At 36.5% G+C, this 26,647-nt stretch overlaps 2 protein-coding genes across 5 annotated transcripts; one reads left to right on the top strand and one right to left on the bottom strand.

Moving 5' to 3' along the window:
• Nucleotides 1-189: 189 nt before the first annotated feature.
• Nucleotides 190-7,418, top strand: LOC111244826 (thioredoxin-related transmembrane protein 1). Its single transcript, XM_022792300.2, has 2 exons — nt 190-1,131; nt 5,706-7,418. Exons 1-2 carry the CDS (start codon nt 950-952, stop codon nt 6,337-6,339), a joined length of 816 nt encoding a protein of 271 aa, XP_022648035.1. The 5' UTR covers nt 190-949; the 3' UTR covers nt 6,340-7,418.
• On the bottom strand, nt 7,412-26,418 carry asun (integrator complex subunit 13 asun). Of its 4 annotated transcripts, none has more exons than XM_086980118.1 (13): nt 26,232-26,418; nt 25,602-25,859; nt 25,289-25,389; nt 24,653-24,841; nt 23,666-23,942; nt 22,398-22,534; nt 20,240-20,413; nt 14,723-14,941; nt 14,348-14,551; nt 13,538-13,668; nt 13,044-13,210; nt 8,413-8,588; nt 7,412-8,062 (listed from the first exon to the last, which is right to left on the bottom strand). In XM_086980118.1, the coding sequence occupies exons 1-13, from the start codon at nt 26,368-26,370 to the stop codon at nt 7,847-7,849; spliced, it is 2,388 nt and encodes a 795-aa protein (XP_086836244.1). In that variant the 5' UTR covers nt 26,371-26,418; the 3' UTR covers nt 7,412-7,846. The 4 variants fall into 4 exon arrangements, with proteins under 4 accessions (XP_086836244.1, XP_086836245.1, XP_022648014.2 ...); XM_086980119.1 differs by having other exon boundaries at nt 25,602-25,751; XM_022792279.2 differs by having other exon boundaries at nt 26,236-26,417.
• Nucleotides 26,419-26,647: the final 229 nt, after the last annotated feature.

Below are 26,647 nucleotides of genomic sequence, written 5' to 3'. Positions count from 1 at the left end.
AACTTACAGTCATCGCTTTAATCTGTAACTTAAGCCGAAACGGTAGCGATCTAGTTTCTTGCTTCACGTTAGCCGACTGCAAGAATAAATATACGGCTATTACCAGACTAGAGTCTATAATGGGCGTCAGCGTTGCTGGGAACGGGCAGTATCTTGAATGCAATTGCCGTAAAAGCAGACGACAATTTCATCACAAAAACAAAACTAAGACAGAAGCATTTGGTTAGCTCCTCTTCATCTGATTAGGATCGCTACTGTCGGCAGCGCCAAGGGTTTCTGGTTCTTCACAGGCGTCGTTACATAGCGCCGCAGTCGTTGTTATCCTTGATATTTATGTTCTAATGTGGCTGAAGCAGCAGCGGCCGTCGTTGGCATAGCCCGGGTTGGTGTAGCCTTTGTTGGAGTTGTTGTTATTGTCACTGTCCTTGCTGCTGCTATAGCTAGCAGCACCGCTACACTAAACGTTAGTTGGTGGTAGTTGGTTGGTTGTTGTTATGGCAGTTGGCGTTTGCACAGTTTGTCGACAACGTAGTAGAGTATCCATGTTTTGGTCGCCCGCTTGTTGTGCTTGACGAAACAAATTGACACCACTGTGACTCCAGACTGGGTGATTGAGTCCACCGAAAACTCTTTTCGGGACGAGTACTATAGTGTGTACAAATAAGACAACTCTATTTGATGCATTCTACACGTTATACATATGTTATACAGTAAAGTAAGCGTTCAGATTAGATTATTTCTGTTAGTGATTGTCTTCAAGACACAGAACTGATGAAAGAAAGTTCAACTACATGGTGTGATATTTGTGAATTAAAGCGCTATAGTTCAATATTCTGGGTGTGTTCGTGAACGTATGTGGATGTACCTATTCGGTGGAATAGGATAGTTCCATTAAGTGCCATTGTGGTATTGTCCATCAGAGGGAACATTTCCGTAGCAAAACTTCAAGATGAATTTGCAAATTATCTCGAGGGTACCCCGGTCTTTTCCGATGTATTATAACATCAGTGTCTGCCTTCCTCTACTACTGCTAGTACTGACTGCCACTTCAGTTCTTGCAATGAAAAAAGCAGTTGATGTGGCCGAAGAAAATTGGAAATGGCTTCTGGCCGATGAATGGATGGTCGCTTTGTAAGTATTATAATTTATAAACAACACCTGCAGCTTTTTTGATTTTATATTATGATGTAGCTATGTGTGGAATCGTTGAGTCGTGCTGCAGCTGTGTTCAAGTTAACACATGACCCAGCATAACCAATAACAAAAACATATTGCCTTGTTTGACCTGATAGTGCAACGATAATAAATTAATCATGCTATTATTACAATAATTGTTTATCGTAATGATTACACTTCTTTAATAAGTACATCGCCGTACAGTTATTTAGACAATAAGTAATTTAGTTCTTTTGTTTACTTTTATCGAACATAATGCCAGCGTAACGTGTAGCCTTAATGTCATATAGTAGTACGCATTTATTAAAACATATTCGTTTGGCCATATTTCTCACCTATTTTAGGTAATTTAATTTCGTTAGGTGTAAGTAATTAGCTTCTTGGGCAATGCAGAACTCGAAAAATAGAGGTGTGAGTTATCTGTATTCGCGAACAGCCATATAATTAGCATAGTTTATACGGCTTATACTTCAGAAATGTAACACAACTGAGTGATGTTGTTCTGTTACAAGTAAATTTTCCTGAAACAGCTTGTGAATTTCACGGAAGGAAACCTGAAGTATACGGAGGCCAAATCTAGGAATAGGGTGAATAAAGTTATAGCGATCTTAGCAATATATAATATTAAACTCGGCAAAATTCAACCACGTCCCACAGCCATGAACTGCATCCTAAATGAATTTTTTTAAGAAGCAACATTTGGTTATAAAAGAATGCAACTATAATTTACAGCATATAAAGTTCACTGTTGTGCTAAGAAGCCCGAAAGCAAATGTACATTATGCAATTAAAAAAAATATGAAACAAAGCACTCACATTTGAAACAATTATTTCTATATTCTTTAGTATTAGTGTTTTTATGTATGTAGAGAATGCTAAAAGTTAAACATTTGGTTTCAATAGAATTCTAATTATATCAATCCATATTAGTATAAAAATGTGCGCCATACAAACATGAAACTAGCCACGGACACCAGAAATATAATAGTATCTTATCATGTTTCTTTAGACAAGATTCGTTCAAAAAGATTTACAGATAATACTATGCAAAAATATCAGAAACAATTGCATTATATGTTGTTTTGACTTTATGGCAGTGGCGCAAAGGCGTCGCCTCTTATTTAAATAGAGATACCGTGAATGACACCCATTGAACAATGTGAAACAATGACATATATAGCAGCGTTTCTATATGCTCTTACCCGAAGCTTTTCCGCTAATTATTCCCGCTTTAATCGTAAATAGTATTAAATAATTGGTAAAGATTTAAAAATTGTGACATTATACGGCATTACTTAATCACTATACACCGTGTAACTAGTACGGCATTTTTCTGAGATACTTGTTTTGAATGAGAACCTGTTGTGAAATTGCGATATTTCGTGTAAAAATAAAATGTGGGTTATAAATAAAGAAATCTCTAAAAATGTTGTTTATATTTTTTGTTTTTTCTAATTGTTGTTTTTAATTTTATCGGTTAGAACTGAATAATTTACTGTAGTTGATAGTTTACAAGTTTCTGGATCTGACCACCTGTGCCTCTTATAGCTCGTATTTGTATTTAATTTGTTTTTTGGAGATCCTTGAGGAGAAAGATCAGGTAAGTGAAATTTTTGATGCTGCTAGGTCTACGGAGCCAGGTTGAGTTACGGAATGCGTAAAAAAGGCGTAAAAGGGGATTTCCAGTACTACAATAAAAATTGGGAATTTTAGTTTTTGTCTGACGTTTGGCAATAAAAGATCTCCTTGGTCCTTTACTTGGCTGAAAAGGCGGTTGTGCGATAGAGTCTGCCAATACCCCTCGCCATTACCTTATTTGACCGCTTGTTTTCTCTTGTACGGGAGGCTGCGCGCTTACCGGGAGTGGCTGTGTAGATCATGGTAATGTCAACTGCTATTGCTAGCGGTCGCCAGTGTGAGTTCGAAACTTCTTGCGTCTTGGAAGTAATTGCGTAGACAAGTGTTGCAGTTCACTATAAGTCATCCATGTAAGTTACAGAATGGATTGTTGGAAAAGCGTATTTTGGCCATTTGCTAGTCAGCCGGGCTGTATTGTATAGCGTAGCAGTTCCGAAATAACGCTGATTTTTTAAAACACCTAAAATTAATTAGGCAATCTTAAGACTAGCTGGAGTGCGGTTGCTGATGGTGTTAGAAAGATACATGATATTTATTCTGATGTGTCATCCTCTCTTGCTAAATAGAAAGATTTTTTTTTATTTTTCAATGTTTTTAGCTGTTTTTACTTTTTAAAAAACTCCTCGGAATGTACCGAAAGGGTATAAAAATTTGCCCCCACGGAAGGTCTAGCCAAGGCGGGTTGTTGAATTTATTTAGGGTTATTCCAACAGAGCTATTAAACGACATGATGACCAGACGCTATAGTGACCATTTACTAACGCTGAAATTGAGCCAACGACAGCCAAATATTCATGAATACCATGGCAACGCACAGATGCGCGTTAGCCAACCAGACCACGCTGTCCTGACCTAGTTCTTTCAAACTAGGTTAGTGCCACCCGATAATTAGGTAAACGAGGAAAATTGTTCAGGCTTTCTATTAGTATTTAAAAGAGCATAATTTTTCACCACGCATCAGTTCATCTGTCACCCATTCTTTAAAGCCATATTTGCCCAACGCTGTGTTAGGTTAATGGTAATAAAATTAAACCGCACCCATGCTTTCAATATATTGGTCTTAAATACATACTTTTCAAAGAAATGTTTCTCAATTAAGCCATAAATTCATTTTGAAATGTGCACATATGTATATTCAAAAGATATATATGTGTTATATATAAAGTCTTAACGATAAACAAATTGGGTATGAGCAGTACCATGTAGTGTAAATCGAGTAGGAAGGTAAAACTGTGTTTGTAGTAAATAATCCAATTTTACTGTCAAAGAAAAAAATAGCGTTTTTTTAACTCTTGAAACATCTGCCTTATATAGTCAGCATTCTCGAATGTCTTCAAAAAATTAAATTAAAAAAAAATTCTTTGACTGTAAGCGAAGTCGGCTTTTGCTGTCCTCGGAGCATTTCGGTTGTTTTCCCATGCTCGGGTAATATTTCCTTTTCTTGCTTTATCAACAGGTTATTTAACGGGTTTTTCATTATATTATATTTTAAGACGTTGGGGCGGAAATAGTAAATGCGCAGTAGGATTAAAAATGTAGTAGAATTCTGTATATTTAAAGTCAGAAGTGGCCCTACATTCTGAAAGGAAAGTTTCTCAATAGTTCCCAATTTCAAGAGTTTTCATTCCATGTTAGTTGAATTAGCAGGAAATACATAAATTATTGCAATAGCGAGGGTGCTTAACTGTGCAGCATATTTGGAACTGGGACAATTTTCTAACATTATGCCATAGCGTTATTATATGATTGAAATGCAGGAGATACGACAATGATTAGTATGGTAAATCATATGGTTTTACTGACTAATGTTCGAACGCCCCGTAATATGCTTATGACATTGTATTATATGAGTATAAAATGAACATTAGAATGTACAGTTAAATCCGTTTTCCACTGTAATAAATTGAGCACCTCTTTCCATTTTATCAGATGTGAAGTAAAGGCTCCTAACGGTCAAGAGACTTTTTAAACTGATCGGTGACTTCTGGCCCCTTCTGTATATTATGCACCTTTAAATGGGTGCATAAAATAAAAATGCCATTTTATAAGCAAATTCAAATAAAACAAAACTGTGATTGTCTTGTATGAAAGAGACAAGATCAACCTGAATCATTAATCTTAACATCACCTGGAGTCGAGGATGTATCGCTGAAGAATAAACACATGTTATGTTTGACTTCACTGAATCACGCATTGCTGTAGGATGCTACTTTTACGTCACGCCAATACACGTCAATGTGGCTTAGTGTTCATGCAGAGTTAGCCTGGTGATGGAAAATTTGACTGCTTGATGTTTCATTTCTCTCATGCGCTCCAAAATATAATTCCATTAAAAATATTACTGTATGTACTGACTTTTATTGCAAATACTGTTGAGTTGATTATTAATGTGTCTATATTAAATAATGTTCGTTAGTAAGAACCCTTAAAAAGCTTATTGACTTTTGAAGACTATTTGATATTCTAACCAAGCATCGCTATTAACTAAAAACGATGTTTGTATATCACTTTTCACTTCGATAGTGAGTGAATATTGATGGGATGAATTTCGTTGAAATCACATGGTTTGTATTTTCTTGTAATTGATGGAACCAGCCATTCAATAAGTTCGATATAGAACCGGCTTCGACCAGAATGTCGTCATACCTGCTAGGCTGATTTTTTTCATTTATTGCTATGCTGTAATTGGCGAGCTAACAAGGTGATCATTAAAGCGTTCAAAAAGCACAAAATTAATTTTTATTATGTTAAGGTATTTTTTTTCGGTTGGTATATCTCTCTTCGATTTAACATTATCCAACAAGGCTTTTTTGCATAAGTCTATGGACTAAGTACGTACAGTACGCAAACGACTAATATGCCACTACTGTCTTTTACCTGCGATGTTACAGTGTTGCTCCATGGTGCCCAGCCTGTAGAAGAATGCACGAAGCTTGGCAGGAATTCAGTGACTTTAGTGAGAACAAGGGGTTCACAGTCGCTAAGGTGGACATAACAAAAAACCCGGGTCTCTCGGGTCGCTTTATGGTCACTGCACTGCCGACAATCTATCACGTCAGCGACGGAGTATTTCGTCAGTATCGAGGAGCCAGAGACCTCGATTCACTGATATCCTTCATTGAGCAAAAAAAATGGGAGCATATCAAACCAATTTCAAAGTGGAAGCACCCAAGTTCATTACAGATGACTATAGTGGCTAAATTCTTCGAATGGTCGTACCATATTCGGGCCATCCACACATACCTTGTCGACCAAGGTATTCCATATTGGGCTAGCTATTGCTTGTTCGCGCTTGCTACAGTGATAATCGGAGCCGTTCTGGGTCTTATGATTGTCGCCTGTCTCGATTACGTGTTTCCTGGCCGACCGCAGGAATACCAGCAGGCGCCTGAAGTTACGGAACGTGAAGGTAGTGACCTAGAGGAAGAAGAGCCTAGCCAGGGAACAACGAAAATAGATAGAGGTGACATTAAAGATAAGCCGGACAACAAGACAAACAAGAAGAAGTCGAAAAAAATAGACTAAATTCAATTACAGGATCAAATTCAGATGGAAATTGCAACAGTAGCAGTCACTAACACAGGATAATCGCAAGGACGTGCGTACTTGTTCACGTATTCAAGAGTCAACAGAAAAGACTAACAGTAAAACAAGATGACAATAATATTAATTAATGACTATTGTGTGAGAGTACTGCACATGTGGTGTGCCTGTACTGAAGAAGCGATAACGTAATTGAATGGTACCCTTTATATGCTTAGGTTTACGTAATATAGGTTCATATTACGATTATTCAAAGGACACAACAAAGTATGGCTTTGATTTTCAAGAAAAAGCAATCTTTGTCTCCTTTGGAATTAGTAGAGACGAAGAAGACAATAGATGGTCAAACTGCTACATATAGCCAGTGCATGTACAATGATAGACTAACGCGTTGCGTCGTCAAGATCCTGGTTTTGATGTATAAACATCCACATGTATAAGTCTTTATGTGTTTGGAGCGACCAGTTACTTTTGATGACAGTCAAAAATATTATACACAGCCTATTTAAGTATAACATAAAACTACATAAATATATAAAAGGAATAGAAAATACTTAAGTGCTTCTTGCTATAAGTGAACAACTTGCAGGCGTACAATGCTACCTCATCGTGCTATATATTCCTGAGTACACTTTTTCATAATGGTGCAATTGCCACAAAGAGATCGCCTTTCAAAGATTACTTAATATAATATGATAAGGGTGACTGATATCCATTTATAGTTGACAGATGAATTCGAGTTTTTGACAAAGCCTTTATATAATAACTATATATAGACAGAAGAGTGGATGTGGATAAACAATAATGGACGTGTTTGTTCTAAAGCATAAATATATAGGGGTTTCTGTGTAAAATACTACTGCGCTAATGCGCATCGTTCGGAGTCTTCCATTATAATCATCTCACTCAACGTAGTAAGTATATGCCTCTCGCGACTGATCAAACGGTAGACTGATGTATCTGTTGGGTACGCAGTTTACGTGTGAGACTGAGAAAGAAGGTACTGTCAAATAAATGTTCAAGCTGTTCAAATAAAGCAATGACAAAAAGGTGGCAAAGTTTGTTGAGTGTGTTTTTATTTATTTTGTATACATTTGTCTATTATCTCCCTACTCCTCTGTTTCTTCTATCGATTTTCCACAAATTATATATATATATATGGAAAGAAAATTACAGATTATGGCCGACTGTTGAATCGTGCCTCATCGTGGACAGAAGAGGCACCGTTATCAAAGTAGGTCGGAAACCTTTGGTCAGCTCAAAAGCGATTGCCAATCAACGCTAATTTTCAGATAGCAGTTCTTTTAACTCAAATGCATCTGTATGACTCGGCAGTGGACATAAATTAACTATTCGATATAGGGCCAGAATGACCATACAAGTAACTCGTAAACATGTGAAAGCCTAGGATAAGGAAATAGCAATCGGTAAAGTACGTGTTTCAAGGTAAGATTCAGCTTCTCAAAATTCATTATCATCTTTTTTTTCATTATTGCACCTGCTGCTGCTGTTGTTGGATAACGGCGGCAACAGAAGCTGCCGCTTGCTGCTGCTGTTGGATTTGTTGTATCTGCTGTTCTTCTTTAATGGCCTGTTGTTGTTGTTGCAATTGTTTTTCTTTAAGATTTTGGTAAAGCGTAGCCTTTCTGGTCTCCGGGTTGAGGCCAAGCCACATACTTGTCGCTGGTTTGCGACTTTGATTCTCCTGTATTACGCAAACACAGAAAAGAAAAGGAAAACCTTCTTCGGTTATATACGCCTAGTTTGGCCTCATCGTTTCTCAAGAATATGATTCACTTCAATGAAACCACCCACGAAATGACTACGCTATCGCCCATTTGTTATATGTTGAAATAAATATCAACAATATAACTTGTTCGAAGGCAAAGTACCAAGCTAGCATTTCAAGTTTTGTGGGTTTATAAGTCAACGAATGACAAATAGCTGAAAATTATATGAAAGGACGATACACAAGCATGTGAATGAAAAATTAAAGGATAATCTCACTGATAAGTATATAATAGACCTGCGTGGTTTACTGTATCTTTTATTTACCTTGATAAGTCCAAGCAATGAAGTTTTTCCCAAAAGGTCAGGAGCAACTCGAAGTCTTTTTGGTCGCTGGTCATCAGAGGGTGATGAGGGGGTTCCTGAAGTGTCTCCAGAGTAAGATCCAACAGGTTTTAGCTCGGATCTTACAGCCACTCCATTTTTTGAAATATCGCCTGCACCTAAAGAAAAGTTGACCATTTACAGCATTTTCTATTAATATCATATTTTTGCTACGTACCACGTACTTTATTTGTCTATGAGGTTGCCGACTTAAACAATTGTTAATGCATAAATACTAATTCATTGTCCCACCACTTACTTGCCTTACTATTTTGATATCATATATGCATTAAAACAAGATAAATTATACTTTCACGCATAGGCAGCAGAGAAGTTCAAATCTGATAGGTTGTACGCACAGACCAAACCTAAGTGCATTTCAGGTGTTTCGTCTAAATCTCACATGGAGAAATACGTTTTCGTCAGCTATGAGAGTATACTAAAAATAATACTTATTCATGATAAAATAACAACGAAAACATTGTAGATCCAATGTAAGTCCCCTGTTTTTTTATTTTAGAAATGTATTTGAGTTGAATAATTCTGGTGAGGCCCAAGCATACCGATTTTTTTAAAACCACGGGGTTGTTTGGTATTACTATGTAAACACAAACATCTTTAGCTCTGATAGTTGTCAAAATATATTGACTTTATCAATTTAACAAAAAGCGGATAATTAAACCAGCGTTTCACACGATCTACCTAAACTGCCGACGAGGTTATAACTAACAAATATTCAAATTTACATATCTAGTAGCCCATGAGCACTAATGGAAACGTATAATCCTAAAAAGTTTTTGAAAAGTCTCTGGACCTCTGACGACATTAGATGCCAGCATCTACCGCTGCCAGCTTAGCTGCTCGTCAAAAGTGACTGAAGCAATAATTCGACTGAAGTACCTAGAACCGTCATTAAGGGTTTGTTAGTGATTAACTTGTTAGTAGTACCAAATGTTTGCCTTTTACTAGTGCCTACCTCTTTGGTACAAATGAACGTTGTCTTCTTTAAAATTTTAAAGTAGGCAAAGGAAAAGCAGTACCGCGTGCGCTTGATACTTACTGTTAAATAGGAAGATAGCATAAATGGGCCTTTAGGAGAATGTCGCTGTTATTTTTAACAATACAGATACATTTCCTGCATTTTATATTCCGCATATATTAAAAAAAACAGCTTTTTTAGAACGCTCGAAAGGTTGCGAAAGAGCGTAGCGAGTATAAAATAGTTGATATAATATCTTTACACCATTCTAGTCATAGTTTTTGAAATATTTACAATATAAATGAACGTTTCAAGTTTTACGTCCGGCATTACTGTTAATCGTTGCTTTATAAGGTTGGTTCAAATCACGAAATAGAGTGTGCCTATGTCTGGTTGCAAATCCAGATCATCTCAAGTGTCTCAATGTAGGCAAGTACGTTACCACTGCGCCATCGCAAGACTAAAATATTTTTAAAGACTAGCTCTTGAATTTTATCAATACCTTAACTGTGCTCGAATCGCACGACGATCGAATTCGCCAATTCTGAAATTCTGTGCATACTAGAAGCATTATTTTATAATAATAATATTTATCGACAAGAGGTTGGTAAAACAGCTTGCAATGCATTATCAAAAAAGTGGAGAGAAATTTGCAATCCTTTTGGAAACTTATAAATAACTGTGAATGAGACGTATAGATTGTAAAGGACGAGCCATTTCGGCCACCAATTTAACCTTCAATCCAGTTATGTCAAGACTCTACGTTCAGAGCAGAGTAAATAAAAATCATTCCTTTTACTCACAGAATGAAGATGTGTGTGATTTTATCGAATATTGGATCTTAAGGGAAGCTTTAGATGAATAATATACCGACTGGCAGGGACTGTCACCGCACACTGACTTCTACTATTTTACATCCGGTATGCATAGAGAAAGTGCCTAAAATATCGCGGTCAATCCTTCTGGTTATCAGTTCTCGTTATAATCTGAACGCGTTGACAGTGGTTTAAACGTTGGTTGAACGTCCTAAAATATTAGCCAGTTTAGATTACCAAACATTTTTAGAAGTTCGCCTATCATAAGAGTACCAGAATTTCTTTGACAAAAGCGGTACACCACTCATAAGGTCGTTAGCTTAGCTAGTGTTATAGCGCAACCGGCCCGAAGCTCTTTTGACAAGACATTAGATTTGTATAGGGGGTCAGCCATCTAATACACTTCAGTAGAAGTTTGAAACGCGAAATTTTAAAAAGTTTGAAGCTTTGTAATTCGACATGTGTCTATGATGTAATAGCGATAAGACAAAAAGTACAATCAAACCAAAACAACAAGATTGTAACCAAATAATTGGACAGTTAACGGCATTAGGTGGTGCTTCCTTTTGGTGCCTTACACGCAGTCCTTTAGCAAAAAATATAATTCAGTCGACGAAAAAAGCTGCACATAACAAAGCGCATGGGTATGAGCACTTTATACATTTTGTGTAACCAAAAATGATTTAAAAAAATGCCTTCCGAGAACATGTAGTACGATTCTTAACCGGTAGATGCTTCTTTGTCTCTTGGTTTATAAAGAAATTCTTTACATATTCGTACCATATTAAATGCGTTCACTTAACCTTTAGCGACGGGCGATGTATTAATCGCAAAATATGTAAGGTGAGAGCTATTTCTTTTAATGAATAGATCTGCAGAGCATGTTTGACGAGTACCTGAATTTCCTTAGTTAGTATAAATAATCTCAAAAATAAAAAATAATAGAAGTATAAGAAGCGTAGAGCTTGTCATCTGCGTTAGGACAGCCAACTGGGCTAAGTTACAAACTACATTACTGTAAGATACTTTATCGGAATCCAACCAAAGCCTTAAAGCTTATACATTAACGTAATAGTTGCTGAATCGTCTCAGCTCTTTTTTCAACACGTATATATGGCACAACTGATTTGTTTAGGTTGTTGTTGAATTATTCAACCGTGCAAAACAACCCGCTACCGCGGTTTATTTTAAAAGGTTAATCGCTTTGATTCAGAAACAGGTGGTTTATTCTTACGCGTGATAAATTACCTGGACTTCCTTAATTCAGAAGACGTGGTATACCTCCACTATTCAACTTTTAGCTTACACATGAAAAGTACTCCTACAATTCAAGAAAAGGTAAACTTTTCTATTTTTGGAAAACTTACTTTCCTGCACCTCACCGGTATATTCATATTTACGCCAATAGTGTCCAAGGTAAAGGATGACTTAAAAGCGCCGTTATCATACCGGGAAACGGCGAAAAACAGCATTCGTTAAAAGTTTATTGCCAACTCACTGACCAAGAAACTGAATATCTATTTAGATAGCGTACGTTCTATTCCAGCGGAACAATATTATTATCAGAAGAGATGGCATGTTATGATCCCGATGGCCGACAGTCAGGAGAACACTGGCCTTACTACGTAATCTACATATACGGTGACCTGTCGATTTCAAAGTAGACTTCGACTTTGAGCTTAGGCATAGGGTTATCATTATGCTAACGGATGCGGCTATCGTTAAACGTGGTCAGTTTTCTTTCAGCAATTCTGCAGAGGAATAGAATAACGATAGAGTGACCAAACTTCCGCTTTTCTTACGAAAAATGAGTATAAGACAGACTAACATCTATTTTGGGCTAATTTTTCGCACCTTTCTCTTTAACACAATCTGATTAAAGGATCTCGCTGATGAAATTAAAGGGCCGAAAAAGTTCATACCCTGCATATGAACAATTTAATGATGTACGCGTTTAGCAGGTTCCAAATGTACTCTAGGGCTGTAAAATGGGAAATTTATTTAAGATATATAAAACTCAGAATCACCGCTTCGTTGTTCAATGGGTAATTTTCAGCCCAGGTTAACCATTTTTTATATTAAGAACTGCTCTTGTTCATTAGGGATGAAACTTCTATCGCGCATTTCTCCGAAAAACGAAAGACAGCGGTGGCGACCACATTGGCGATCAAACCGCTTCACCTTCAATTCCGATGCGTCCCGACTAGGTTTTACCATGGACTTTGCAAGGAACAAAACCTTTAACAACTTAATATGGATGTGTAGGTATTAAAAATATCCAAATTAGGGTTTATAAACCTAACTAGATTCATACAGTCCATGTGTCGTAGTACTCTGGCGCTTTTAAGCCCGCTCTCACTTTATGTTGTTAATGTATTTATACGAATTACTTGAGTATTACCAAAAAAGGTAAATAAAAGACATTTAATTAATCAGTAATTCATTAACTGGTTAAGGCTGCTGTCAGCACTCTCGTGCATTTTTGTAAAGTATTCCTCGAAATGATGAATGTTAAGCCTGTTTTTTATATTCACTAACAAATTTGATCATCTGGTCATTAACATACGACGATTAATTAGAAGCATTACTATACTAATAATAATAATGACTATATATATACAACGGATAAACTGACTACATCCTTCGATCAACAATGCCTACCTATACTAGGGTATATATCCATTTACCGCGGTGTAGAACGAATATAAAGAAACTATAGAAATACATTCAGCTACCATTTTTATTTCAGTCTTCATTTAAACATTAGAGTAGACTCATACCTGCTCCACTGCAGTTCGCCGTACTTTGCCCTGGAGCTCCGGTGCCTGGAGTTCCTGCTTGATGCCCTTCAGTTCTTCTGCATTCAAGCAAACAATCTAACACCTGCTCATGTTCTGTTGTACTGCAGTAAAGTCTCAATAACTGCTCCAATTCTGCCCACAAAGCCCTAATTCGTACCAAATTTTGCATACAAAAAAGATGATTAGATGACAATATAAGATAATCTTGCTCGCCTAATCTAAGTACCGATATAGTGACTTATCGTCATGTCATCCTACCTTGTTATATATGACTTTTTAGAGCTGTGACCGATTTAAGAGTTATTTTTTATTCTTTGCGATAGCTTAATTTATTATGACTTACCTTATTATCGAGTTTTGATTAAAGCAATATCTAATATTTCCCAAGGAAAGCTGCACCATGTTAGTTGTTACATATGTAATATGCTTTAATTGGTACTCTGATAATATTATTATAGTGGAATTTTTCTTACCTGTAATGTTCTTCCTTTCTAGGTCCGCTTTTGGCAAACCGGCCACCCCCTAAACCACTAGCGACAGCAGCGACCGACGAGAGGGCTAAAGCGGTTCCTTTGGCTTCCATGCTCACCAAATTTAGAATCACCTATAAAACGACGATTATAAAGAAGTATTTTTGGTTGCGATAGTTTTATATAAAGGTATATTACATATAATTGCTGAAATGTAAATATTTTTCGTTACTGATTAATACGCCTGTAGATGTGCCAAATATAAAACATTTATTCTATACAGTACTGAAATGTGCTCGGAATCGATAAATATTCAATTTTTTGAATCCATTAGGAAAATAGCATACGAGCTTTAAGAGCTCTGATATTTTATGATTGAACTAAAAAATGAGAAGTTAATCAATACCACTCGATAAAAGGCCGTAAAACGTCGTCAGTCTTTGGATGCAATGATAGCCTATGGTGTAAAATGTCCAAACTAAAAAATATATGTTGCAATAAAAATATATCTGGATTTAGGTATCACTCACATCAGAATAACCAGTTGTACGAGAAGGGAACAAGGCCTTCATTGCAGAATAACTAGAATTGTCATCACTTGGAAAATCGTCGCATACAAGCTTCTTATGCAAGAACTTTTTAACAGTTAGTTCACTGAAGTCAATTCGTACAGGATGTACTATATGAAAGCATAATGTGCTTACTCAATTTTATTAAGCGTAATTTTTTTTTTTGTTTTTTTAGTGTTTACCTAGGTATTCCATAATTGTATACAAACTTCTTTAAAGTAGTATGCGGATTTCTGCCATTTACCTTTTTGCACTCAATCACTTGTTCAGAAGTGATTTGAGGTTTCACTATAATACTTAGCAAAGGCTCGAGGTGGCTTTGGACATTATACACAGCGGTCGCGCTAATTACCAAAGGCCAATAAAGCGTCGAACGAGCAATTGCAGTTTCTGTCATCTCAAGGGGAGTGGGGCAGCTGTTATCATTACTGCAGCCGCCGCCAGACATCTAGGTACAAGAGCGAAAATATAACATTATTTTTATTATAAACTGTAACTATAATTCGGATTTAAAGCAGCTTGAAGTGTTTTGAAACTATAATGCAGGCACTGAAATCACATGAAAGTTACGATTAGACTAAGCATGTTTTAAAAGGTATCATAGTTATGTTCGGTTTACCTTGCTCTCATGACTTTGGCCAGTTCGAGGTTCGGTGTTGTAGGGTATTAGAAGATGTTCTTTCATAAAAAGGCCGAAATCAGTAATACGGTAGTCGGTTACCCGTCCTCCGCTGCCCTCGCTTATGCTCGGTGGATCCTCCAAAGCAGAACGCCCGGTACCCAGTGTGTGAATGTAGATTTCTCCGCCGTGACTTGCTAACATATGACTCAACAATTTCTGATCATTCATGGTAGGAATAAGATAAGAAGATTGTCAATATAATTTTGCGCAATTCAGGACATACCTCAAATATATATATATATATATATATATATATATATATATATATATATATGAAGGTAATACTTTTTAAGCAAAAATGGAAACGAATGTTTGTTATATTTCAAAATGCTAGTACTAAACTAAATACGCCCTTTTATTCGATAAGTTTCTGCCATTTTTCGGATATTGCTATAATTTCATCACCATAGAATTGTTGTGTTCCCTGGGCAAAAAACTTTTGTATCCTATTATTGAAACTAAACAGTACTAAAGGAGTTCTACAGAAAGAAAAAACATATGATAGATTATGTAGGAGCCAGGCTTTACGACGTACGATTAAAATTTCCTATTCAAGTTCTCTCAGTTTTTTCTACCTAAAGAGAGTGTGTTCAGACGTTGTAATGGTGGAAGACGACACCTTCTCTATTTTCTGGTTCCGGTCGATTTTTTATAATTGTTTAATATAATCTTCTTAGTTGTTGACAGTCAGGGTTCAAACCGATTGTTTGCCAGACAGCAACAACACATAATGTATGATTTCTTTCAAACCGCAGATAGCATCGTAGCAGCACTTTCTTCGCCGTTAGTCTAAGCTTTACCACTCTACAGACTGTGGAGTACAGTTTTTCACTTTTTTTTTATACATATACTTTAAAAATGTTTTAAATTACACATCACTGTCGTATCTGATTCAGGTATGTGATTTCATCATCCACAACTAACTGTTAGAAATCACCCCATTTCGTTATACTTCTATCGAGTTTTTGCAGATAGAATTACAATGGAGTAAATTCCTTTGCGTCAATCCATGTGACACCCCAAAATCGAGCTTTTTTGTAGCCAATTTTCTTGCTATGCTTATTGTAATACAACTATAAAAATGATGGATTTTTCCAAAGCCTTCATTTTTAAGTCGCCCTATCTTAAATCTGAATAAAGGCGTGTGAACAATTTTAGCTCGTCGAGTATCGCCGGAATAAAGCTGATCCCAGGCGACTCGTATTACCTGCGCTATGTGACTTTGAAGTCATGTAACCGAAAAAAGGGTCACTACATTTTCAAGAGCACAATAGGGTGTTAGAAGCGAATCCGGCAGATGTGGAAAGTCAAACTTATTGAGTTTTAGGAAGAATTAATTTAGAAGGACAAAAATCTGTTAGTTATAAAAAACTAACGCTTAGTGTTGAAGTTTTTGTTTTTCGAAGACCACAATGCTGCAGAGATTAATCGAAGATTAGTGGAAACAAGAGGCAAAAAGGCTTAAACGAAAGCACAATACGTGAATGGTGCAAACATTTTAAGAATGGAGATTGGTGTGTTGAAGCCCAACAAGGAAATGATTAAATGTCGGAACCTATAGCAACACGCACTGTCAGGATCGCGGAGGCTGTTCGTGAACGTGGTGCTGGGAGTCAAAAATGCGATCGGCCAAAACTGGTATTTTGCATCTAACGTATTACAGAATTATAACGTAAGCACTTATAATAGGGACACTGAGCAAAAATGGGTCTTCTGTGAACGAGCTCCAGGCTTGTCAAACGCGCATGTTTTGTATTCCATGTACAATTTGCGAGCTTTCAAGAGAAACCCACCTGAAAGATATGGTCGCCACAGAGAAAATATGGTTCAATCTCTATCGCCAACCGAAGAGGGACTGAGATTGTGTCTTTCTGGACAGAAATCGAGTTCGATGGCAGTGTCCAGTAGATTCGGGCATAAGTTAATGGTAGTACTTGTAACGGATATCAAACGCGTCTGTTAGCATGAGATATTCGCCGAAAATAAAGTAATGACTGCAGCTCACTATCTTGAGTTTCCCAAGAGATTTGTATACTGTCGGCACAGCAATCGAAAGTATACAGTCTATTTATCTGATAACAACACCAGAGCTCATCGCCATGCCTCAATTCCTTCCTGAATTGGGCAAAGGATATTTAACGTTGACTTTCATTCGCTTATTCTCTGGATTTAAGTCCGTGTGATCGCAAGGCTTTTTATTCCCTAAAAAAGGCAGCTGGTGTGAGAACGTATCTCACTATGAGTTTATTTCAAGAAGTTATAGGTTAAGAACTAATATATGGGAACGTAAATGGCAGGTATATGGCTGTCCAGAAGCTGCCTTGCCGCTAGGACAAGTGTATAAAAGAAGGAGAATGTCTCCAATACATGCCAGAACATTGTATTTATTTTACTTCAAAAGTTATTCAGTTTAAAAATCCGCCGGATTCGCTCACTGGAAAAACTTTATTATTACAAATTATTGTTGCCAAAATGTTGGTCATTCTATCCATAATGCTTTTTAGCAATACAGTCCGATATCCTTTGCGTTGACACCACTTATTTACCCGCTCTGTTTGGAAAAAAGGTTCTCTGTGGCCAAGCCGCCACCAAAACGTAGGTGGAGTTGCGCAGATACTCTAGTGCTTCGTATCTACAAACGAACAAATATGGGGTCTTTTCTTTTAAATTACTGCAGCAGGACTCGTGCATCCGTGTCACCGTTGAACTTCCTTTCTTACCATCACTAAAGCTGAGCTATTGATCTCAACATTCTTGCGGCTCTTGGGGTGGCTCTCCTAAAAGACTGCGTGATACCCAAATGATAGTTTGAACGAAGCTTTCCCTTGGCGTTTTCTAAGCACAGTACTAAAAACTAACACGGTCCTAAAAAGAATTATGAGTAGAAACCGATGACCCGAAAAACTGTGGATGCAAAACTAGTCACAGTACAGATCGTACTTTCCGCTAACTTATCGACTTGCAGATGGCGTCAACCTGTACGGGAGTGTTCAATCCCTTGTCTAATAAGAAAATCACGTAATGATTTTTCTGTAAGTACGTTATGCTACTAAGATTTTTATTATCGCTACTTGCGAGTCACTGAGATCAGGAGACCAAATAATTACGAACTGGGCACGACAATCCTGTGATGGGCGACGGACTCATAGAGCATGCGCGTACTATATGAAAATTAAATTTTTTTTTCGCTGCTTCCTTTCAACCGCCGGCAACAGTACAGCCCTGTTCGAATCTTAATAAAATATTTCAAATTGTGATTTTTTTGTGTGTGATCAAAAAATAAATTCTACGATGAAATTCACACCCTCGAAAGAACTCATTTCCATGGTTGATGCAACACCTACTCCTACTAATCAGTTTGACCGTTTACAAAATGTTTTTTTTTCAAATTTACATGCCTGAAGTAAAAAATTTTAACTTCAAAAAATAACTTAAAAATTTTAAGTTATTATAAGTTTAAGTTTAAAGTTTTACGCTGTTAAAAATTTATAATTCATTGAAAAAACAATAACTTTTTCAATCGATCATTTTAACCAAACACGGTGGTACTAAATATACAAAAAGTTAATATATTTAGTTTCGAGGCTTCGAAAATTGTTCTGAGGGCTTGAATTACTCCGTAGTTGAGAATGATTTCGAATGGGTTCTACTCGTTTAAATACTGTCGTTTTATTATGTACATGTAGTTCGCGAATTGAAAAAAATTTCATTCTCGCATTGTTATTACTAGTAAGTACAAATATACTATTAAATTATGAAATGCGAATCATCCATAGACCCTCCACGAATTAAAGTTCGCCATGAATATTCTAGCCGTGGTGAGCGTGACTCCCAACATGCACTAGTCGCCCCGAAAAATTATGCGAGGTACTCTTTGCTGCTGTTTAGGGTGCCTACGACCCTAACGTATTTGGAAGTACAGTTAGGGTATAGTGCTGCAGTTCGTATCACATAGTGATAAGCAATAGAACGCCCAAGATTTCGCTGGCGTGGAAATAGTACTTTTACAACCGGCGGGCTTAATCTGAAAAGTCCATATGTAATACCTTTCAAACAAATAACGGGGATAATTTTCTTAAACTATTCGCAGCAAAAGCTGGTGAATGTTAGGTTAATGAAACCGAGCGACAACTGCCCGAATACTTCCAAAAACCGAATTTCTGGTTCGAATCTTACATCTTTGTACATGTTGTTTGTACAAAACCTGTCAACTACATACAATTTACCGCAGCGCTTTGCGGTAATTGCTTTGCCAAATGAATACAGGTTTTCCTATGCATAGAATTTTTCTCGTGTAGCGGCCTTTTATGTGGTAATCAGCAATTATATAGAAGTATTATTGGTAATATAATTTGAGAAAGCGAGGACATGCACATTCTCATCTCAAGTCATTTGATTGCCAATTAGATGTACCGTGCTTAGTTTTACCTTCTTTTGCTGTTATTTTATACTTGTAAGCAAGTAAAAATTGTTAAATTAATATTATTTAATTCTATATCTCTCCATCACAGGGAGAGCTCCAACCGGATCCCGGTACGTGCAGGTCAAAGTCAAAGGAAAAGTTTAGCTCATTATATATATATATTAGTTTTATAAGATCAGCCGAATGGCTACATTCAATAAATTCACATTGTTCTTATTATTATCACCGACTAAACATAAAACGTGCGAAAATACCTACATTAAGCAAGCCTTGCTTTTTAGTTGACTAGAACCTTCACAAGCGAGCGTTCAATGTAGGGTCATTTTTAGAAAATTCAAGGAGTTTCCAGAATGAACAGTTATCGGGATAACACACCTACATTTAATACCCTATATCTAGTAGCACTCAATCAAAAATATTCGAACAAGATTCAAAAAATTGCAACGTGCCTGTTTCTGGACACAATTGTCTCTCGTTGGAATTGGAAAACTGAACAACCTCTTAGCTCGGCTACTGGGTGTTATCACTACCATTGCTCGAAACAGCCTCTTTCAGCCATATCTTATGGTGCATGAAGTCGAAAAAAGTCACATGAGATATCTGAAAATTCGTGAATTATTCTTGCGATGAGACTCAAATTTTTGAGTTTTCAGTGTGTTGGCGTGAAAATAAAATTAATGACAAGTATAATCTTTTTTAATAGTACCTATTACTACTATTTACCTGATCTATGCACAGAATAAACAAGCAGTCTTATCTACCCTCCCATATACTTGCAAGCAATAACCTAATTAAATAATATTTTACTAATTATTGTCAAAATAACTTTTGGCGCATAACAATAAGCAGTAAGCCTCATAGTCCTTTTTATTCTCTTTTTTTGTATTTAATCGAGCCTTTTATATGTACACGCCTATTGGGTTTTATATGAAGTTCGTAACAATATATAAAATGTGCATATTACTATGATCACTTAGAGTACTGATTTCGAAACACTTTGTGTGAATGAAGCTAGCTAACGTGTGGCTCACCTGACCGGATTTTCTCGGTAGTTCAAGCATAACCGCTCGTCCAGTGAGTAGAAAATTCGTAAGGCATGAAGATGGTCGCGAATTGATGTCAACAGGAGTGATTCGGTGTGCTGCTGTACAGTGTTGAAGTTCTTGAGTAGGCGCTGTTCGGGGAGTGCACCACTTCAATGTTACCTGCAACAATTTTCGCCCGATCATTCCAGTTTTGATTCTAATATGCAGCATACTTTATCTTATAAAAAAAAAAAAAGGGATGCTTAGAAAGAAAGAAAAATGGTTTCATGTTTGCAAGTGTGAAACGTGCCTTACAGAAATGTTGTTCTCTTTATATTTGGCCCGTCTTCCCTTCGAGTATACGTTTTTGTTTCTTTTTTTCCTCCTTATTTTTTTTATTTTGATAGGAATTACAGTGAAGGGCACATCAAATAAATTTTAGATGTAATTCAACTTTTTGAAAGTAATAATGGTTATCACGGAAAACTTGTATAAGTTTTCTTTTTTACAGTCTCAATTCTACGAATAAATACGATCTTAGCTTGTCACTGCTTTACACGTTTGTTAGTTATGTGACTATTTTAATTCTTCCAATGCAGTTAAAACCTTCGTGAATGCAGGTAAAAACAGGCATACCAATATGAAAATATACAATAATTTTTTGTAACAGTGCATTCACTTGTGGCTTACTGCCAATACTATCTCTTTCACCAGATTTCATTAAAATGTGGTTTACAGAATCTCATTCCTGCGTTGCTTTCGCTCTATCTACCTTTATTCGATTTACTTATATTTAAGTTGTCTTAAGAAATAGCAATACGTTCAAGCAAAGTTCGGCGTAGACGCACGGGTATATCGCTATGAAACACCCACACGCACATATACACACACGGTGATGTGTCAGAGCTATACAAACATATTCTTTTTTCGCAACCGTGGATAGTTTTCTTTTATGTGCTGCTCTACCTGATCGATACAAAGCTTAATCACAGGTTTTCCTTGAAAAATTGAAAAATATCACACTGGTTCCAATTATTATTTAACTAATTTACATACAATCCATATTTTTCAGATGACTTTTGAAACGACTTTTTATAGGGTTTACAGATTGTCTGTATTCTTCCCTAGCTTTGTCTCCGTGAGATGATGCAATAACAGTAACGTGTTTATTTACTGAGCTGTACGTGAGGTTATCTATATTATGTAAATGTATGTCTCTGGGCGCATTTTCCTTCTGGCTTACATCTTCCTTTGTCATAGTTCCTGTATGAATGTTTGTTTTAATTAACAGCTTTGATACTGTAGGCAATCGGATGTATATACTGTTTTGGTTTCGGTGATTCCTTCTCGGCAAATATAGCCGGTTAAACGATTTTATTGTCAACATTTAAAGTTATTACAATGAACATTTCTAGCAATCCTCTTGTAACACTCTGCCAAATATGATTAGACATAACTTCTTGCTAATATAAGCTACTACTAACTCTAATTGGGCACTTAGTGTACATTCTTAGAAAATTCACACGATTGACTCATCGACATATTATAAGCCCAGAATTCACACGGTGGTTGAGCCTTTTTAAAATCCACAGATGGATTTTGAGGACAAAGTTTCGTATTTAGAACTCACAATTAAGAAAAATGCTGAAAAGCGGTAGGTGGAAGGTATTGTACATTTACCTCTCAAACGTACGCTTTGCGTACTTTCCCTGCCTTCGCCTTTACTTGCTTAAACTGTAAATTTACATTTTGAAAGACTATGTACCTTTGTCTGTCCCTCTCTTTAGTAGAGGTGTGCCACATACGTCTCTAGGGTAAGTGTATAATGAGCCGATATTAAGAAAAATATTAATTTTCTTACCAGTAGTCGAAGTTTCTCAGATATGGCCGTTCCTGTTTACGAACTCAACACTCGCTAACTTGTTGTAAAAATACTAGTAAGAAAAACACAGATACTCACCCTCTGCTTACGACGACATTGTTTTGTAACATACGCCTTAAACGCTCTATTAGACGTCATTTTACTTCGAATATTTTCACTCCGCGCGAAACATAAAATTACACTCCTCCATAGGCCCAAAAATATTTCAGCGAACACCACGTTTCTATGTGACAATAACTAACTCTCTAAACTTAAAAAATATACCAAAGAAACCACACTAACCTTACTGTAGCTGCTGGAGTCGTGCTTGCAACCATCCTTGTCTTTTAAAAAGTCGGCATGAGCTGCTAGTGGATGTAAAAGTTCTACATCATAGTTGGCTGATGAGTTTGCATTTTGTTCCTCCTTCATAGGAATGCCTGAAGTTTAAAATCATAAGTGCTTTTCAACAATACCTCCTATAGCCGAACTCCTATATATAGATTCTCCTGTATATAGAACTCAACAGTCATTTCTACTTTATAATGCCATTTTATTGACCTTTATACACCTGTTACTTCAAATAACACACCTGTTACTTCAAATAACTTTACGATTTAGATAAAACGCAAATTTATTTTAATCACAATTTTATCTTCTTGCTAATATAGAACTGGCACCAATACATTTGAGCTTGAATGTATTGCGTGTGAAATTATAAAGTAATTGGGATCGATAAAAAATAAACATATTGAAGGTAATTGGTTTCTCACGAGGTATCAATACTAGAAAAGCCTAGAACTACACGGATTTTTCACAAATGATGACCAGTATTAATCTAGGAAAGCATTCTGTCTGTGAAAAAAAATTCCATTTTCGCGAGCTTTAAAAAATATGTGAATGTATGGGACTCACTGTTTTTAACTCAGAATGTACATATGTGCATGGAATATAGTGCTTCATCCTATGCTTATTTTTTTTAGTTATAGGTAAATAAATGAGCAAGAAAATTTATAAATAGCTGCGGAAACATACCACTTATTTTTTGTTGTAATTTTTGTGGCAAAAGTTAAGGGATTCGCAAAACTAAACAACTATAAAATAAATTTCTAATAAATACATTTCTAACTACAACGTATTTTAACACTCAGGTTTTTTTATATGAAAGATATTTCTCACAGTTTTAAAGATGTCGAAAAAAACAAAATCTCATTTGGACGACAAAGGGTACTGCAACAAATATTTAAAAAACCTACTATTGAGCATAACACATAGTTTACCGACGAAAGATTTAATGCATTGAAATGGGCAATATGTAGTTTAATGTACAGTTTTTCTTTGATTTTAGGGATGTGTCAGGCTAATACTTAGCGAAAACACTATGTAGATAATAATTTGCAAAAAACGACAATTTTCAAGTATAATTTTCTAACAGCTTAAGCGAAAATTGCTTATTAGCGAAAATTATTGTGAACGAAGCACGAATACGACGTGGACCACGATGTTACTACATATATTGTGGTTTCTCCTACAGCGTCGTGTATTATTATTAGACTAGAATCACTACTAACCAGTTACAGTGGTAATAGCTAATTCATAATGAGTTTGAACTAGCTGACAAAGTTTCTCCGAAAGAAAATAACCCGATGTAACCTTATGAATCTCAATAGCAAGTAGCGGACTATTATACAATCGTCTGGTTGGGGCGATAGAGATTTCCTTAGAGCCTGGTGACGCATGTATTAACACAATTTCCACTTCATCCAGCGGAATTTGTTTATCGTCCTGGGATGCCACCTTATTGACGATGTTTAGTGTCGTCGCGAGTTTCTTCTCTAACTTTAATATCTGCAACAGTAAATCGTTGAACGTAAAACTATTGTTGCACTGCATTGGGGCAGAAATTATAGGTACATACGGATTACTTTCAAAATATGAATTTGATATTAAAAGTTCTATCTTAGGAACAAATACACAAACTGTAATTCACGATGCATTGTAATCCCGATCCCCAGGAATGACATATCATACTATCAAATGATACCCATTTTTGAAAAACCAAAATGAGACTGGCATCTCATTTCACATTATTCCAGATAGCCGATAATCGCGCATTACAATCTAAACATTAATATTATTATAAATCTCACGGAGACTATATAACACCAAAGCTGGAAGACAGAAAACGTAGCCCACTAGAACTTATTGATGTAACTATTACGTGCGGCATAGTAATATTACCGTGCGTGTTCTTGGAAGCGTTAAGAGATGTCAAACAACTGCGAAGTACTGCTGATCAGACTATGTAAAGTCATAACAACCTTAAGAGGCAACCCAAATTAACCGTGCCAGTTATTTTGATACTATCATAACTGCAGTTGTGAATATAGGGAGTACTTTATTTTTATCATGTTTACATATTTTTATTCAAATGCAAACAACGCGCTTTTTCAAGTTCTTCAGTACATCACTGTTACTAGCAAACGTGAATGGCTTTTCCTGTTTATGTACAGCTCAATACATGTTCCGTGTTCAAACAATGTTTTCAACAAGCTTACCTCGGATTCTCCTTGTAATTGCGTAATTACTATGACTCTGCCCTTGTTCGGAACTTCTCGATCTGCTCGATCCAGGTCTGTTCTGCGTGTATGTTGTGCTTCTGACGGTTCACACAATGTGCCTAAAGCCATCTCCACAGCGCGCACAATATCCAACTTGTTACGCAGAGTGGCGGATGGAGGCGGAATCTAGAAAGACAGCGAAACTTTATAGAGTATGTAGGTTTTGACGGTAAATGTTACTTAATGAGCCACAGTGCATGGCAAAACGCCTAAGTGCACTTCGCACTATAGAAACATTTTGTACAACCTCTATTTAAAGAAAACATAGAAAAGATCAGATTTCATATTGCGTGCTACAGTTGGCCGATTCTAATTCGGGAGTTTTTACGTAGGTTACCTTAACAAAATGTTGCTTCCTGGAAGAAATGTTAAAAATTTTAAAAATACAGACACTTGATTAAGTAAAGAACTTAAAAAAATTCAACTTTGTTTTATTGCATGCCAACTGGACCCATATAATATGAACCATTTTTCAGTTTAGCACACTGACCGAAGTTAGGTTCATGTCATCTTATAGAACAAAATGACGAATGGTTAGTGCCGCAGTAAAAATGTGTATCAAGGAAAACTAACCTTTGCAAACGCTGACATTAACTGCGCAACAGACTGTTCCTGCCAGAGATTGAGGAAACGCGAATCATCCCCATCGCCCATAACAAACCGCACTAAGCGGCCTGCAAACACAGCGACGTCAAAAACCACATTGAATCTAAACGCACAATGTATTAGGAATAAACTATGAAATTGATAAATGATTCGGAGTAAAAGTTTATCATCGTAGAATGCACGCTTCTACCGTCTATAATAAACGATATAGTATTGTTCGTTTTACCTAAAATTCTATCAAAAGCCCATCAAGTTTGCACAAAAAAACGATAAAATTTACCACACGGATAAATGTCCCAGACGATTCGGCAGTATTCCACAGCACTTTCAACAGCACAAGTCCAGAGGCTCTTAGAGATGGGCGCTAACGGAATCAGAGTTCGGGTCTTGGTAATCTGGTCAACGTCAATTGGTTGTTGACAAGACACTGCTAAATCTCCGCCGCGATCCAATACGAGAACAGTTTTATGTGACAACGGAAATGCCTCATGCAATGATGCCATATTTGTCAGAATGAGACACACTGTCTGCTTTCTCACTAGAAATTAGCAGCATTCATTCCCGCAATTTATGAATATTAAAAATATTCATATATACATATACGCATATTAGCTACATTCGTGTAATGCTTATGTATTTTTGATATACTTCCGCTGACCATAAAAATTAAATACCAACAAATTTCAGACAACAACAAAACCGATTTCATAAAAGCCATATGTTCTTTTGAGTGTCAAATGCCATACCCTTCTGAAACCGTCTAAGCGTTGTCTTTATTAATTCTAATTAATTAATTGATACTTTAATAATTAATAAAAGGGGTCTACTAGTAAAATTAAGGGTTCTTTATCCCACTCTTCCGAGAAGACTGTTACTGGTAGCCAACATTACATAATATGTAGTGACTTACGTACATAAAGTATTCCCGCCAAAATATTCCTGATGGCGCAACGAAAAATTGATTCCACTGATTTCATTTTACAAAAAGACATCAATTTTAAGTCGTGGCGCACATTACTTGGTAGTAAACAACAGGAAAGACGGAGCATCAGCTGGCTAACTGGGAATGTAAACAAGCTTTCTTTTGATTGAAAGCTTGTTTACGTTCTTAAAACTGCGTGTCTTGGGAGCAACGTGAAAACCCAAACATAGGCAATTACCCGTTTGCAGCTTTCAAAGACGATCCCTAGTTATTCTCGATTTGCACACGAATGGGTATTGCACGATAATGTTTACAGCTGCTGTATAAATACCTAAAACAGATATTGCGTGAAAAAAACGCAAGTTAAATTAACTTGGCAGTTTGCACGAAGCTCTAGGGATCGT

The sequence above is a fragment of the Varroa destructor genome, unplaced genomic scaffold (genome assembly GCF_002443255.2).
Source record: "Varroa destructor unplaced genomic scaffold, Vdes_3.0 BEIS01000002.1, whole genome shotgun sequence".
NCBI classification, from domain to species: domain Eukaryota; kingdom Metazoa; phylum Arthropoda; class Arachnida; order Mesostigmata; family Varroidae; genus Varroa; species Varroa destructor.
This window is presented reverse-complemented; position numbering and strand designations above follow the sequence as displayed.